At 40.9% G+C, this 18,500-nt stretch overlaps 1 protein-coding gene across 1 annotated transcript in view; it reads left to right on the top strand.

Annotated features, from left to right (window-relative positions):
• The window catches only part of nrg3b (neuregulin 3b), a 203,053-nt gene that overhangs the window by 89,078 nt on the left and 95,475 nt on the right, over positions 1 to 18,500 (top strand). The window contains exon 2 of the mRNA XM_056430675.1: positions 9,809 to 9,944. Within this exon, the coding sequence (XP_056286650.1) occupies positions 9,809 to 9,944 (136 nt within the window). The remainder of the gene's footprint in view (positions 1 to 9,808; positions 9,945 to 18,500) is intronic.

Genomic DNA, 18,500 nt, shown 5'->3' with positions numbered 1-18,500 from the left:
CTACACAGTTTACCTTCACCCATCCATACACATTTATATCTACACAAACCAATACAGCACTCACAACAAAATAAAACCAAAATAAATAACCTGCAGCGGACTTAATTTGACGCCGGTCTCACACCACCACGATCAGCCAAGTCCAGAGATGGCAGAATATCTATGAAGGGGCCCCAGATTTGTCCAAAGGCTGCCTGCTTCCCTCTCACATTATATAACATCATTTCTTGTCCTTTTCATTACCTTTCATTCTTGAAGAAAACTAGAGAAAAGTCACGATGACTTATACTGCACGAGTGTAGTGAGAGTTTGTAAACAGATGTTTTGACATATAGTTTTGCAGTTGTTAAAAGACATGTCTATGCTTTTTGATTCTCCCAGCTCCCCAAGTGTTTGCAGAGCCTCTTCTGCATATTCCACTGACAGTGCAGACACATTTCACCTCCAATAGAGGTATATTCCGCATCAGCCCACAAACGAGCTGAGGCTTCTCGTAGAGAGCAGTACAGGCGATTTGGACTTCCAGTGCAGTCTCTTGGCTGTAGAACACTCTCTCCACGTTGCGTGGGTTGTGGAGACACATTTCATGCTTTATGATCTGTTCGAGAGAAGGAGGGGTCTGGAACTGCAGAGGGTTAGTTGTTCAGCGTACGATAGTCATCCAAACTTTAATCAAGATTCAGCTGACACAGGGTGAGGAGATAATGTAGATAATTAAAACTTTTCATTAGGGGGTGAATTATTCCCTTTGGGGTTAATGCATGTGTCATGTCTTCTGGGGTCTCCTTTATTAACCTGCTGCGTTGGGCCCGTCACCGTGAACACATTCAAAACCCTTTTTAGTTTGGCCAATAACGGTGCTGTTCGATAATAGCGAGACTCAAACGTGCTGTAGTGACCGTATGTCGGACGCCTGAATGCCCCCACCGCAATGGCAAATGGGTGCAACACATTACAAAACTCACAGTTCAGATCATATCACGGTCTTTGGTCAAGCAGCACAATATCATTTTCTAGAAATGTCCCGATCACAATTTTCTTTTGCTGCTTACACTGTTATCAGATCGTCATTGAGCCATGGAGGGTCGGACTGATATTGTAGGCTACAGTGTGCTGTGTATGTTCCAACTTGAGGCTTTAAGATTGGACCAGAGTGAAAAACAACTAGGAAACCCATGACAAATGTCCCACCGAATACCGATCACTGGGCTGTCATGGCGACCGAGGTCGTGTGCTCTCTAACCCGGCTTACACACATTGGCTGCCACCTTTGACCGACTGTCCCACGGGTTGACTACTATTTGTTTGTGTCATGTCAGGGACAGAAGGTCTCCTAAGGGTTTCCGTCTTGATGACCACGCAAGACATACAGTGCATTATAGTTTTTTTCATTTGTGTGTGTGTGGGTCTGTGTGTGTGTTTGTGTGAGAGACATCTGACCAAAACATCAGGGCTATGCTACTGTACATATTGACCATGATTATTTAAAAAGTATTAAACATTCTAGGCTAAAATAAGTCATTGTTGTCTCTGCTGTATATATATATATATATATATTTATTCATTTATTATTTGAGGCTTTATTTGATAAGGTAGTGCATTCATGCTCAGTAGCTCTATGTGGGTTTTTCTACACGCAACAACCCATAATGACAAAGTGAAAACTGTTTTTTGCAAATTTTTGTGTGTGGTTCCAAACTTCTTCCATGTCCAGATGATGGAGGCCACTGTGCTCATTGGGACTTTCAATGCTGCAGAAATCTTTCTGTACCCTTCGCCAGATCTGTGCCTCGATACAATTCCTGTCTCGGCGGTCTATCGATAATTCCTTGAACTTCATGGCTTGGTTTATGCTCTGATATGCAGTCAACTGTGATACCTTATATAGACAGGTGTGTGCCTTTCTCAATCATGTCCAATCAACTGAATTTAGCACAGGTGGACTCCAATCAAACATCTCAAGGATGATCAGTGGAAACAGGACCTGAGCTACATGTTGAGTGTCATGGCAAAGGCTCTGAATACTTATGTACATGTTATGTTTTCGTTCTTTATTTTTAACAGATTTGCAAAAATTTGCAAAAAACAGTTTTCACTTTGTCATTATGGGTTGTTGCGTGTAGAATGTTGAGGAAAATAATGAATTTAATCCATTTTGGAATAAGGCTGTAACATAACAAAATGTGGAAAAAGTGAAGCGCTGTGAATACTTTCCAGATGCACTGTATATCATATCGTATATTTTGCCATCTGTTGGGCCATTGTTGAAATAGATCGTTTTCAGAATCGTAAAAAAGAAACTAGCATTTTATTTACGGAAACACGATGACACCGAGAAATGTGGCTTTAAAAAAAAACGCCAACAGCTCTTTTTAATTAGCATCCTATGTTTATGATGCATGCTTTGCATATTGCTGTGTTCAGTTTGGTGGATTGAACCACTGAATGAGCTTTGCGGTAGCACTCAATGAAGAACGACTGGCATCGTCAGCGCTATGCTTAGCTTAGTTGCTTTGATCTTCCACATATAGGTGGCATCATTATATTTTGCTTGAATCTTGGACTTGAAATATGTTCCCTTTTTTTGTAGACTGGATGATAATCATACTTTTGGCACTTTTTTTTCAAATTGTGAGAAAAGCAACTTGAACCATGGGGCCCATAAACTGATAATGTATCACCCTCTCTTTAATAGTGTCCAGTAATTAGCAATTTCTTCATTCCTCCCGAAGCAGCTGAAGTGCTGCTTGAGAGAAGACATTGTGAAAGTAATTTCCGAACCGTAGTGACAGAAGGCATTGTCAGGGCCAATGTGTTATCCACACATACTGCATTTTATATTCCTCTGAATATGGTGCTGTCCAAAAGGCAGCGGTGCATGATGGGTAAGCAATCAGCAGGCTCTCTCAGGACTTTCCCTTTACGTAGTAAGGCCTTCTTTGATGTGTGCTGCAGTAAACACGGGCAGTTCTCTCCCGACCAGAGTCTCCTGGGGGATGAGGCTCAGCACAAGAACACTAATGAGCACATTAGAAGGAAGCCATAGAAGGAAAATGCTACAGTTGTAAATGGAATTGTCTCTTGTGTTGTCTGCGCCAATAATGCACGGTCTACAGGAAGTGTAGTGTGCCGAGTATGTACAGAATACAAGGGGTGAGAAGCTCCCATCCCTGGTATTCACGCTTCGACGATTCCAGGTCAGAGGGTTACGATGAGATTATAAAACGATGATCGGTTCATTTTTAACGCATCAACAATGTTCTATACACTGTGACACTGTGTCTCAACTATCTGCCATTTTTAAAGCACTGCATATTTGTAATGATTCATAACTGAAAAAACAAATGTATTGATTTAACAGCATTGGAAAAAGAACCAACAAGAACATAAATGCAATTGTGCCTGACGCAGCATCCTTGCAGTAAAACATAATGCTCTGTGGAACATGTGGGAGAACTATATACAGTGATAAAGGGAGCGTTGCACAGGGACTTCCATTTATAGCATTACATCCTACCCGCTTTCCTTAGTCATTCCAGCGTTGAAAAGATTGATCTGCTGAGGTGGCGTTTGACGAGACGGTGAATTCGCTGTTTATTACATTTAAAATAATCATAGGTCATCAGGGCTCTCAAGTTTTGAAGACAGGTAAGAGTGACATTTCCATCAGCACCCCCCCCCCCCCCCCTCGCAGAACGAAATTTTCGGGTATCGGTCAGTCGCGCGCAATTCCAGGATGCTTTATTTTCATTGGTTGCTGGATGAAATCTTACCCAGATACAACAGATACAGGGTTTTTTCTGATTGGCTATTGTATTGTGTAGCCCATTTCTTTTTTTTGATTGGCTGATAAGTGGCACCTCACAGCAGAACTCCAGGGGAGCGCTTGATTCCTCCACGGTGAGGGCAGCGCGGCCAGCTCATGTTGGCGCGCTGCGGCACATTAAAACATTAAATAGCCGAGAGTTTTTTTCAGCGTGAGAAATACGATGTGTGGCGGGAGTGCGTGACTTAAGACCGAAATGCGTGAGTCTCACGCTCAATGCGTGACACTTGAGAGCCCTGGGTCATAAAGAAGTGATGTTGTCAAGCTTACCTGCTTGACAACATTGTTACGGCCCCCATGGCTATGGCAAGGTGTGTTTATGTGTGTAGGTATGTGTGTGTGTGTTTGTGTGTCTCAATACATTAGGTGTATACATGAGGCACTAAAAAAGATGTCCTGTAGATCCCAAGAATCCACTTTCAACACTCCTTCCACTTTAGTTTTATGCTTGTTTTATGGAATACATACTGTGGTTCAAAAGAGTTTGTTACGTACCACTAAATTATCAAAGGTTTTTTAGCAGAATGCAAACATTGAAAATGTCTCAATGTTTACCACAAAAGAAAATTCAGATCCAAACTGCAGTGTACCTCTCTGCATAATATCTCTCTGCATTTGAAATGTCTGTTTCTTTGTGCATTAAGAAAGAGGAACATGTAGGACCGGGACTTTTTCTTTTCTATTGTACGAAAAATGACACCGCTTCTGCTGTGGATTTATTGTAAAGGTCGACAAGTCGTAAGTGTGCCTTCCATTCTCAACAGAGGTACATTTCAAAGTATAATTAATTCTATATTTAGTGTAAACTGTGAGACTTTAGAAGATATTTATTGAAAGCGGTTGAATGGCGGTGACTCGGAAAGGAGCCCTATCCTCAGTTTTCCTTTCAGAAAACTGATCTCTCCAGCGTCGTCTGAATCTGTGATCCCCAGCCGGTAGATTCCTTGAAAGTTACCGAGGGAATCGGCAATCTGGATTGCTTTTGTGCAGCGGGGGGAGTGAGAGACTTGTAACTGATTTCAAAGACTCCAAGATGAATCACGCTCAAACTGCAACTGCCATTTATCAGCACACTTTCCTCCATGTTTGTTTTTTTCACAGCCACCGAAGAGTGTGAGTTTGAGATAGATTGCTAGAAGATAACCTAGCAAATTCTATTCTGTAAAAATTCTATTCTGTAAAGAGGCTTCATTAAAAGTGATGATAAATTAACCTAGCGGCAACTTCTATGTTGGTCATAATTAGTCATGACACTACGTCTTAATAATACCTTAAAGCCCCATAATGGAGTTTTTCCCTTTTAGCGCCCCCTTCAGTTTTGGAGGTATTTAACGTTGACTTCAGTGTCGTAAATACCCAGTTACGATAGATGCAGCCTCGCATACACTTGTATTGATGACCAGACGAAGTCAACCGATAAGGTAAGAATATTCAACGATTTTACATAAATATGACTGCATAGTTTTATTCATTGTGATATCGGAGATGAATGCTAACATAACCAAAAGAATGACAACATTTAGTTTAGATGAAATACTGATCGCGTTTTCAGCCGATATGCGTTGTTTTCTAAATGTTTGAATGTGGAGTACGTGTGATCCAATACAATATTGTTGACGACACCAAAAAGCTACATATTCATAATTTACATTGGAATGTGTAATTCATTACAAAAGACTTCGCTTGCTTCGCCCTTATACTGGAGCTGCGAGCGTGGACTGGCACTATATGACATTGCGTAATCACTGCCAGAAAGCAGGTCGAAGTACATCCGCCCCGGATCGGGCGGCCCCAGAATCCTACATAGCGGAGTTATTTCCCCACAGACCCCGATGGCAATGGCGGAGGCGCAAATCGCCATATTAAAAGTCATTGTATCGGCACAATTTTGTTCAAGCTGTTATTTTAAGGTACAATTGTTGCATAATGTTACTTTAAAGCAAGGGACACATAATGTATCAGACATTACTTCCATAATGAAGATGAACATACATATTCTAAGTAAAGTGTGATATTCATTCAGTTCTGGTTGGATATCAAAATAAGATTTTTTAAAATGCTTCTCTTGGTTTGTTATTTCCTGCAGGCTTCACATCGATCTATTCCCTTGATAGTCAAGACATGAAAACACATAACTTCACAACATACTGTACAAACACACATTGTCACCATTATGCTCTGACACACTCAAGAGTAAACTAATTTCCTTTTTTTCAACTTGCTCTATTTCTGATGGGAATCTTTAAAGAACACAACATTTCAACAGGATCCCGTTCGACGGGCGTTTGTTCAAAAGTGAGCCGAGTTGCGCCGGCTGTGCTGCAGAGTTGTTCCCATTTCTTGCCTGTCCCGGTGATGAAACGGGGACCCATAATAAATTGACAGCCTGTATTGCTCAAGGCCAAACATATCTGAGGCTGGCTTGTTCCTTGATGTGGCCAACAGGGCTAACAGAGTGAAGGTAATCCTTTAAGACTTAAGAGGCTTTTTTTTGTAGATTCTTGAGAGGTTATCAGTACAGTTTGTTTGTTTTAAGACCTTGCACCAGGTGAAGACATGCTGAGCCCTATGTTTTAGATTGACAGGTGAGGGACTGAGCACTTTTTGGTTAGTTTGAATGAAATAGAGAACAAGCGGAGCATGTTTTACAGGTCAAATAATGCCTTGGGTTTTGGGATATATTGTTTTTAAATCGCCATCACAATGTCAATTAGCGCAATACGCACATTGCGAAAGACTGAGATTTGAGTTAGGGTTAGGTTGAAAGAGTTATCAGTAGAAAACCACACTTTAAAAAAGACAATCTATTATTAAAATGTATGTCTTTTGTGTTCAGTTCAATGTTGATGTCTTCAATAAACACATTATTTCCGTTAATATATTTTATTCGACGAGCAATTTGTTGCATTTGAACAGAACATACTAAATGTAGCAGAACGGAGCCCACTTTATTATGTTTATTTATCACAAGTAATATTGTTATAGCATATTGGATATCATTATGAATATGTTTAACAACGTGACATATCACAGATATATGGCGCAGCCCTAGCAACGGTATACCACAAACAAATCAGCAGTTAAAGAAATCCTTTGCTCATTGAAAGCCTGCCATCATTTGTTTAATGTAAGACCACTCATGTCAGCCTCCCTCTCTCCGAGTGTGAAACTGGCACATTGATTGTCTGAGAAAAAAAGAGCCAATACAACAAGGGTGCTGCTGTAATGTACCTTGGAGTTTTGTGGGAGCTTTGTTCATCATGAGAGAGATATACGGACGCATCATACATCATCATCGATTCCCAAAGTGCGGTGTCACAGCGACCACGGTGACCTTGTGTAGTTCACATCCTACGCCTCTGCTCTGTCAACAACATATGAAAAATGAAAATGATTGCTGTACTTGAACCACTTTTTACACAGAACAGGCTATCCAGTAATCGTGGATCAGCAAATGCCTCCTTCCCTGATTCTTGGAAGTAACATATAGAGACAGGTGAAAGTTTGTGTTTTAAACGTTTTATCATAAGATTACTCACGACGCAGGAAATACAGAAGTGGTTGTTATCTGCCTGACCTTGGTTTTTTACTAATGTACGGAGAACAATGGTTAGGCTTACACCAACAAATCAATTTGCTCTTATCTCGCAAAAGCTCTTTCTCTTGATGTGCTCCAACATAAACCACTGACCTAACATAGCGGCCGTTGTCTTTGCATGTCATCCGTGCTATTTCTCACACGTGGTCACATCTGAATAATAGATACAAGGGACTATAAATGCCATGATAATTATTGCCACGGACATGCGTACCACAGGGGGAGGTTGTGTTCTATTTTCTATTATTAAAATTGCATCTCGGAATAGATAACCTTTTGAATGTTACACTCCGGGAATATGTGGAATTAATAATACAAGATGTGATCTGCGTCTTTTACAGCCTCGGAAGTGAAAGTGTCAGCCGAGGTTCTAAATCTACTTTTATATGCATCACACTTTTGAGACTGATCTACAAAGAACTGAGCCATGGAATTATTCTCAACAGTCAAAAAGTAGGACAATCAACAGATTCAGAACGGGAATTTAAAAACATAAATTAAAAAGAAAGCTACCCCAATGCATTTGAAGAGGCACTCCAAAGGTGATTTAAATGATAGTTTTTTCCTCAGACATAGGAGAGTCTTGGTTGGTCCCAAGAACACCACATATCTCTTTTTGTGTTCCCTCTGATCTCTCATCATCTCTTTGGCCTTACATGACGAGCCCCCGGCTTCATCGATCAATGGCCGTAAACAAAACTGAGCTTGAACTGGACACTTGAGCAACACAAACGGATTGCTGACTTTTTATTCCTGCACACGCAATTGGATACTCGAGCCTCGACCGGAAACGGCCATTGGTCGGCAGGACTGCGATGCAGAGGGCAGAAGAGATGTGGCAGACGCACTAATTCCCTTGGTTTTCAAGAGAATTATTTATAAAACAATTCTTGAGTTATAAATGTAATTAAAAACGTATTAATATGGAAGATGTATGTGGTAGTATATATAAATATATTTTGTTTTTTGTTTTGTTGTTTTGTTGTTGTTTTATTTTCTTCTATATTTTATATTAATTTTCTGATTTATTTTTATTTCAATTTAGGATAGGAATTTATCAGCATTTTTTTGCTTCTACCTATACCTTTTCAGTCTCTCTTTTGTATATTATATAGGATAATATTGTTTTGTATTTGATTTGATTGACTGAATAAAAAAAAATACAAACAAACAAATTGGTTACTCGAGCCTCGACCGGAAACGGCCATTGGCTGGCAGGACTGCGATGCAGATTGGGCAGACGAGATGTGGCACACACACCGTGAAAGGCGGCGAAAAATAGGAATGGCATGACAATGAGAAGAATATGGCGTGTGTGCGCGCTTGTGTGTGCATTTAAACGGTGTGTCAGTGTGGGCAATAGAAATGGATAAAAGCAGAATCCGATGTGTAATCCAATTGTATTGGCAGGGTATCGAGCGTAATACCAGTCAATCCAATTTGCATTGCTTGGTGACATGATGGAGCGCTAAAGCTTCTGAGGGATCGTTGCCATGTTATTGTACACATGTGTTTGTGTGTGTGTGGTTATTGGTGTGCCAACAGCACATGTGTACATTTCTGCATACAGATGGTGGCCATGCTCGCTCACAATATTTATACATCGCTGACAGCTGTGCACATTTCACCAGGTGGAGAACCCTGCATTGCAGTGCCTGTACATGGCAGTCATGCTCTTTATGTGAGCGCCACTGAGGGTTAGACTAGAAGAGGAGAATTAAAGCGACATCACAAGTCCATCTCTCTCGCTCTGTTCCTTTGTGTCATGTTGGATATCGTCATCTCACTTTCCTTCAGCTGTAATGCATTTGTGTGTTTTCCAACCGTGTTTACGAAAGCTACAGAACAGGAACTTCGTTGTTGGAATTGTTTTTTAACCTGCTGATGGCAAAACCGACACAGTAAAATTAAACAAATACACCTCAAGCATTACAATACTGATAAACGATAATTGTACTAAAGCATGTTATTCGAGTCATATTCATGTGCGTTACACCCTTACTTTCTTTGTTGCAGCAGGGCAAAGTCAGAAACCTTCAAAAACAAAAATGCTAATTCTCTAGTCAGTGATGAAGAAAGTCATTTCGTTGGGCTATCTTGCCCTTAGCCCAATGAGAAATGAATCAACATTAAATAAAGTATTTTCTTCCACTCTGAGAAGGATGGCCATTTCAGTACAAAAGACGATATTTTTAGAACCATAACGGCATTCAATTCACAGAGGCACATCAAAGAAATTATAGGAATGGGAAACATTCATATGCAAACCAGCAATGATTTAATTGAAAGAACCAGATAAATTAACAGTTTTTTAATGTATTTTTTTTTTATACATTCAATCCAATAATAACTAAACCTGTCCTCTCTGTCTTTTCTGTCAATAGCAGTGGCCCCCACACTTCCCAGTCTACATTCAGAGGTGTTCCAGCCATGTGTGGAAGACAAGGACCTGGCCTTTTGTCTCAACGAGGGAGAGTGCTCCATCATTGAAACTGTGGCGGGGGTTCACAGACACTGCAGGTGAGTGTCATGCGAGGCGTTTGGTTTCCCTCTCAGCATTGACGTTTCCGATCTCTGCCCTTCCCTTTCTATCACGATCTCATACAAGCTGCTGTGTTTCATTGAAAGCTCCGGACAGCCTGTGTTGTGTGGCGAAACACAAGAAAATGGAACACCTCAAATCACCAAATATCTCTATACATATAGCCCGACAGTAGATGCAGCCGATTCTCCCAATCAAACTACACGAATTGGAAATAACTCTTTCCATGCAGATCCAAGTAAGAAGACCACAAGGAGAAGATTTGATCTTTATTTGGTCCGACAACATTTTTAATACTAATAACACTCTATTTCCTCTGGTATAGATGCATTTTAATAATAGGTGTAAAGATCGGCCTTTCGCAAGGTCTTTGTTTGATTTTACTTAAAAGCGACAGCATTTTTTTTCTTTTTTTTTCTTTTTTTTTCTTTGAATTTCACTCAGGCAGTCACTCACAGCTGGAAATGAATAAGTAGTCGTAGAGGAAACTAGATAAACCCTTAACAGCAGGGAGGCTGGAAGTTGGTTAGAGGTGGGGGTGCAGAGAGAAAGTCAGTCTTTGAAATGACGTCATACTAAATGATGCTTGACATTCATACAGTCAACACCACTGAGCTAATGAGAGGAGTGAGTCAGTGAAGGGGTGACCCGTAACCATGTTAGGCTACTATAGTTTATGATAAGGGAGGACAGTGATAATACAGCCAGACGACAAGTCTGTCCCGATGCACATTCACCCTGCAGAGGTTCATATGTTGTTAATATATACATTTTGAATTGCCATGGCAGTGAAATAATACGCCTACGGGAAAAAGACAGGTGGTGCTGCATCACCCGCGATGATGCTTAGCCGACTTCGACACAACTCATCATGAGGCAGGCATAACTGAAATGTTATCAATTACCTGAATTAAATTTAACAAATCCAATCCTTTCTAATACATTTGACAACCTATTTGCCTGCATTATCAAGCGAGTATCGTTTATCTGACAGCTAGTTGTGTTTCTTTATGTCATGAGAGTAAGCACGCTTCGTTTAGATAGCACCCAGAGGAGAAAATACAAAGTGCTTCATAACTAAAAGAGAAGCTATGTTCACAACAAAACGTAAATAGTATTATAATACTCAATCTTTTTTTTAGCAACATATTCAATAATATGTTTGCGTTTGCTGCAAGAACCACACAGTTGAAAACAGAATGTGAGAAAAGCATGCTTATTATTGATGTGCATGTCATGGCATGTGCGATGTAGGGTGCCAGTTCTTTGGACCTTCAGCTTCTCTGCAAGTTTCCCGCATGTCTGCTTCCCTCAAGTCCGGACGCACTTTCACTCTGCAATCACTCGGTTACATCACTTTAAAAATACATGACTTTAAATATACATGATAAGATATGTTCTTTGAGGGAAGGGTTGTGCTGAATGGAGTTTTTATTTTTATCCCTCCTGTTACCTTTACATTTCCTAACATATTTTACCCTCGGGGTCAATTTGACCCCAGCAATTAAAACCTCCAGAAAATTACTAGAATTAATATTGTTTCCCAAGTTTAAGTGTGAGGTACTTTATGTTTGTTTGTTGACTTCCTAAATAGCCCTTTAAATATATAAAAAAAGTTGATATTTCTTATACGTTTGACACAGTGACAAACAGCCTGGGGTCAAATTGACCCCAAAGAACACCGACATTAAACATTGAATGAGGTCAAATTGACCCTAAAGGTAACAGGAGGGTTACCTGAAATTAAAGTGTCCTACATTTTCCATAATGTAAATGTTGAGCAAAAATAAATAAAAACTTTTAAATTAAAACTCTAAATATAGTGATATAGAGACTTGTTACGGTGACGACGTCCCGCCTAAGTGACCACAGCACTAAGAATCCCTGGAGACCTGCACTGTAGCAACTGCCCTCTGGGCAATAATTAGCAATATGAATGACTGCATGCACTGTAGGACACAGGGAAGACTGGAGGGCTGAACCAAGAGGCACCGTCTGCCACCTTCCCTTGAGCCGAGTGCCTGTTTGGGAAGAATGATGATGGGTTCAAGAGTACTTTTATTGAAAAGGTTGGGTTTGTTTTATGTGCCCGGGAGAAGTACAGGCAGTGAGCTTGAAATACTGCATGTTTTTTAATCATTTTATATACTCAAAAACCATAACAAATTTCTCCCCCATATGTCTTCTTGGCAGGAACAACAGAGACTAACTCGAAAAACCAAGCCCTCAGGGAGAGCACAGGAATTTAATGCTAATTTTACATACTGGCCCAAAAGGTGGATTTACAATGTCCGGGTTTGTCATGTGATGCCATTCCAATGACTTACATTGGAAGGTGATGCCTGTAACTGTAAGGGTGACAGGTACTGGAGGTCAACAGCACGACTCGGAGGCAGATGGACAAGCGAAACTCTTTTACTGAGTTTCAGGCCGGGAGGTCAGTCAAAACAGGCAAACAAATCCGAGTAGGGGCAGGCAAAATCCAGGGTCAACTGAACAAACAAAACAGGGTCAGAACAGGTAGATCAGGCAGGGAACACCGGCACGCTGGAGAGTTTGCCACTAACACACAAGACAATCTGGCAGAGGGCAAGTGAGGGGACCTAAGTAGTGAGGGACTAACGAGGAAATGGGCTGCAGGTGAAGAGGATGATGGATGATCAGGTGTGATGGGCAGGATCTGAAATGACACGAGAGTTAATTAACCAGGGGTGAAAAGAACCAATATGACAGGGCATCCGTGACAGTCACTCAGATACTTTTTAAGTTAAATTAACTTCCCAGTACGAATACAGTAGTCCCAATTTAAATCATTAGGTCCTAAAAGTTGTAAAAATGCACTAATAACTAAATCCAGACTTGTTTTCCAGCCTCTGTTCATGTGTATAAGCCCAAGAACAAGACTGGGAGGCAGGTGACAGAAAACGCCAGTGTGCATGCTCCGTGGGCCCCAAAATGGGGAAGAGCAGAGCATTCAGCATAAAGAAGGATCTTTAGTGCTGTATTGTAATATAAATTAATGAGTTTTATACAAGTCACACCCATTACAGTCAAAAATACAGTCAGAAATATGCTGTAGAGATGAAAACCATGTTTGATGACCAGGATGTGGATGAGGATCATTTCTGCTGTAAAGTTGGGCACTTTAACATGGAGGTCAATGGGGATGGACTCACTTTTGGAGCCAGCCTCAACAGTTTCTCAATACCATAATTTCTGAGCTCCAGAAGTTGTCGCTTAGAAATGCAATGCTGATGTTGTTTGATATCATCTTTAATACGTTGCATTTTCGATGTTCTTGTTGTTATCTTCAACAAGCGCTCTTTCAGGACAGTGATCCTCACATATTTCTGCAGTTTGAAGATAACAAGCACATTTTTACACAAACTACATTAAAGCTACACTAAATTATTTCTAACCACAACGCAGCAGAAAGTTCCAAAACAGTGCAGCAAAGTTAAAGTTAAAGCAGTTGAACTGAAACTTCAAATCTTGAAAGCAGATTCTTTACCTACATGGAATAAATGATGTGATTAAGTTTAATGGAACTAATGTGTGCCGCACTCGACCAGAATCCGTTAGTTGCCCTTTTCCTTGACAAATGAATAATGTATTAATTTCTGGTCACTTAATAACCTACAAACACATTTATCAGATGAACATCTGATAAGCTGCGGAATGTAAGTCCATGACTCACTCATCCATCCTCAATTCTGCCACAAGCTCATGATAAAAATACCTTTCTTTTTGTGGGTTTGCTGAATGTTCGACTCTCCTCGCCAGCCTTTTGTTCACTTCAGATCTTTGTCATTTCATGCAGAGCATGTAGCATACCGTAAGCTTTTGAGAGGTTGTTTGCTGAATATGGCAATCCGCGGTTATATCTTTGTAGGAGATTCAACCACATGGACTGTCAGACCAAAACAACGAGCTGAAGACTGCAAACAGCCCAGTCGGTGCCGTGGCTGTATTCACCGTGAACGCGGGGTTGCTCTCTGTTCTTCTTGTATATTGTGCATCCACATTTCTGGATACAACTCACATAGAATAAGTTCTCACATACCCAAATATGATAATAACGGTGTTTTCGGTGGAAATACTGCTGGTAATCAATCATCTTTGCAAGCACTGCCGGATGAGCGTCTGCCGGATGAGCGTCCTCAGGACAATACCCGCTGACCTCCTCAGTCTGTTCTAAAGTACAGAAAAGTAAAAGGTAAAACGATCGCAGCTTCCTCTGACGTCATCGTTTCCTCCAGGCCTTCAGTGAAAAGAGCATAATAGATGGTTGGATGTTGTCCAATATTAGATGAGTAAAAGGTTGAGCTTTAAAGACTAGAATCATTGGATGTGAACACAGTTTTTAACTTGGGAATCAATTTATTTAGTTATGAAACATTCCCTTAGCTTCCTTCTCCTTTTCTCCCCCCTCCCACCAGATATGCATGTTTGCCAATGCTAATAAGGCTCCCAAAGTAAACATGCAAATGTGAGTTTAAGACCTTCTTCCACAAAAGAGCTTTGCCTTCGATGTGCAATAACTCAAAGACCGTGTCGTAATGTGTTAACATGTAGAATTCACACAGTATCAATCCTGACTGTAGAAAGTACTCTGATTTCTCAACCAAGGATTTTTAAACCAAACCATCGAGGAGGAAATGGCAGAAAAATCAGTTTAAGATCAAACAATTCATACAGTGTATTTTATATGAAGATGCATAACATGTCATTTAAACAGTCTTTAGATTTAGCTAATTAATATAAAATAGTTAACTTACAGTATTTCCTGTAAATGCACAGATTTGTAAATACAGTCATACAGTTAAAAATATTTATGATATTTAGCTCTATGGCTCTTATTGCCTCTTGCCCCCAAATTATCCAGAACTAGTACAGCACGAGCCAAGTCCCTGAAAAGCATTGATATAGCAATGTACTTTATAGAAATAACACATTTGGAATATTAAGCATCATTTGCCATGAAGAGTTGTAAAACTCAATAATTGTCCCGTGTAGATGCAGATCGATATCAAATGTACCCTCATGAGGAAGGAAACTGAATCTTGAGATGCACTTCTGGTAGCAAAGGGGAGATTAAGATGACATGTTTTTCTTTAGCGCCTACATGTCAGACTCACTGAGCTTACAAAAGCAGAATGCGCATATTATATGGAAAAGTTAAGATGAAGGAAAACATTATCAGGAGGTGTGGTCGAGCTGGCCGTCAGACCCAATCCCCCAACCTGTTTTCCTATGCTTGTGTTCAGCAGCAGAGCACTAAGACAGTCAGGTGGTGAGTCCGGAATAAAGCGTCTTTAAGGGAAAAATATGTGCCAGGAGGTAGAGAATCACCACCAAATGTGTGAGACATGAGGAGTCAACGCATGTTTCTGTGATCATATCGGAACTATTAGCCGGAGTAAGAATTTACGATGTGAAGGGACACATACGGCGTTTCTCAATTCAAAGTACACGAGTACAGACTTGTGTCCTTTTGGAGTCTGGACTTGGGAGTCTGGTCTTGGGAGTCCAGACTCCGGAGGACGGGACAACAGGAGGACGGTCTTTCTGCGATTGGAACAGCAGCTGACTTGATGACGTCACCACATCAGCTGTTCTTGCTCCTGGGTTTACTCTAATTATTCACTGTAAATTATTTTTTTACAGTCAAATAAACAAAACATCCTAAAATGACATTCCGTGACTCAACAACAGTAGTATTTATAAAAAGTCAACTATCAGAAGTTTATTTTCTCCTCCGCTACTGTTTCCGGTTGCTGGTGAAATGCATTCTGGGATATCTGCTGGCCAGAGTACGCACAAGTCTCCTCTGATGCATCCTCCGGAAAGTGGGAGGATCAAGTCACATCCGGGCGTTTTGACCGTGCTTTGCGAGAAGCGGACTTTGAATGTGAACATGATCTCGGGCTGAGACTGATGACGTTTCACGAGTCCACAAGTAGAGAAAAGTACGCACAAGTATGCATATTGAGAAACGCCGATAGAACCTGCGGCACACGTTGACTGTGCCGGTGCTGCATGGACCTGGTGATGGCTGCCAGAGCCATAGAAGATAGCGCTAGCTCCACAACCGTCTCTCCATGCGTAATGTTGCATCACGGTTGAATAACGATCACTACGCACAGCCACACGTGCATTTCGTTCCCAGAACGATGTTTTCTTCTCCCGATGAGGAATTCAAGTTTAAATTGCCCATATAATGTATCATCTGCAAAATGTTTAAAAAGGCTTTGTTTTATAGATTCATTTTTTGAAAAAGGAAAATAGTTTATGACTGTGCCCTGCACCATGCTTTTGATATGATCTGCATGGATGGGTGGTGCCAGGGCAAATTACGGTAGTTATCAACATCCGAATCTCAGTGCTGCATAATCGCGACTGACACAAACCGCATTGTACATTTTTTTTCCACTTAAACACAGACACATTCATGGCAAATCAGTGCATTCTGTGTTTCATTCTAGAGCTGCATGTTTGTAAAAATAGCGACAGTTCCACGCCGAGGTGTTCGGAGGTTAATTGGTGGTGCAAAGAGTTATGCATGGGTGTGAATTAGAGGAGGGCATGTGTGTAATGCAGTGAGGCAAAGCTTGCCAGAACAACTTACCGTCCTCCCAGAGCCCACGACACAATAGGACTCGGTGGCCTCTCGTCATATCTTATGAGAATAACTGTTTTATAATTGATCATTCTGCATGGATGCCCTTCATTCAGCTCAGCTCTTATTGATGATATACCTCAGCCTGAGTCACATTTCTTCTGCATTTTTCAATACAATTATATTTCTAGCAGGTTGTAGTTTAAAAATATCGGACCCGTTCATCGATGCAGGCTTTGGCTTTAATGTGGGCGCTCGGTAGTATCGGTCCGCCGCGTGCTCAGCTAACCAAAAGCATGCAGTTAGCCGCGGGTGGAAGGTATTGTAGAAGATGTACTCTGAATGAGGGCGCCCTGTAGCTTTGGCTGCCACCTGCCGCATTGTGTTGAGCTTTTCGGGACACACAGCAAAGGTTTGAACTTCCGGGTATCGAGGAGCTCGGCATGCAGATGTACGGGACTGGTGGTTGTATGAGAATCTGCACACTTAAACGGCATGGTTCTTTTTAAGTCACGCCTACTAACTTACAGAAAGTAAAGATCGTTTTTTTTCTCCTGATTTGAATGGAAAAGATTTGTCTCGTGAAATTCAGGAGCAAACTTTTTCACTGAAGATACTTGGTTCCTTTTGACAGAATGTTTCCTAACTGTGACTTCGTATGAACAACAGATGATGCAAAACTGCTGCAAGTGGGTTGAAACGCCTCGATGCCAGCTTGCCAAAGAAAAATGAAGATGAAACGCATAAATTGGACCTAGCGTTGTGTTTATCTGTGCAATTTTGTACGGAAATCATCAGCATAGCTATTTTTCATTTTGATATTTAAATCCATAGCCATAAAACATATTAAAATGTCAACTTCCAGTCAAAGTTGAGTTTATGTAAAAATCCAACGGAAGAAGAAGAAGAAGAAGTTATTTGAAGTTATGTTAACAGTTTCATAATCTCTTATTCCGCTTGTCGTGGCCTGAGCATGAAATTGGTAGCATCTTAAAATGGAGGACTAAAATAAAGCCGTTATCGTAAATTTGTGTCCGTCTTTCCTGTCATTTCAGATCCTGCGTTTATTAACGCTTATCATACAGTAGTGCCGTGCCTTTTTTTTTGGGTGTTAAATCATCTTCTTCAGCTTTTATTCTCTTTAGAATGGAGGATGAATCACTGTCCTCTCTCTGAGCGCGTGCATCTTTGTGTGTGCATTAAAAGCTTGGCAAAGCCCAAGGTAGCTCGTGTCTACCATTACCATGGTAACGTCTCCCCTCATTAGTGTGAGGCCAGAAGCAGGAAAAAAAAAGCTGTTAACTCAGTTATAGAGCTCTCGCTATTTGGCAGTTGCACTCAGATGCTACGTCGCCGCGTTATATATGTTGTGCATTGATTCGGATTGATCAGATAATTCATGACGCAATTTGCTCATTGGATTGCTTCAAACACTGCGATGCTGACATAACATATCGAATCATTCAGAGGAACATCGATTCACAATTCATACCCCATCTGTGCAGATTGATAACCAGCGAAACCAGTATTTTCATAAGCAAAGTGCTTACTATGTGTGCGTATGTGTAAGTGTGTGTGTGTGAGTCAAACCGCATGCCTGATTTCATAATAGAAATTTAAAAAAGGACAATGCAATTCTCCGGTCCCATGAGGGAGAGAGCTATTGTTTGCTGTGGGGTTAAGCTTAAGGATAGGCTGAGAGCGCCCGAGTGTGTTTGTCTGCGTCTCCGTGAGCCTGTTTATGTTTTTCCCCAGGACCCTGGAGACGTTGACAGCAGTATTAACAGAATCTGATATGACACAATGAATCATATAAATGAAGTCCACAGCCTCTTAACTTCCCCTTCCTGTTTTTCTGCCTCTCATCCTCCCTTTTCTATGGGGAGCATGTTCAGTGATTAAATTGTCACTGCAC

The sequence above is a fragment of the Pseudoliparis swirei genome, chromosome 13, assembly GCF_029220125.1.
Source record: "Pseudoliparis swirei isolate HS2019 ecotype Mariana Trench chromosome 13, NWPU_hadal_v1, whole genome shotgun sequence".
In the NCBI taxonomy this organism is placed as follows: Eukaryota; Metazoa; Chordata; class Actinopteri; order Perciformes; family Liparidae; genus Pseudoliparis; species Pseudoliparis swirei.
Note: the sequence above shows the minus strand (reverse complement) of the source record. Positions and strands in the feature narration are given on the sequence as shown.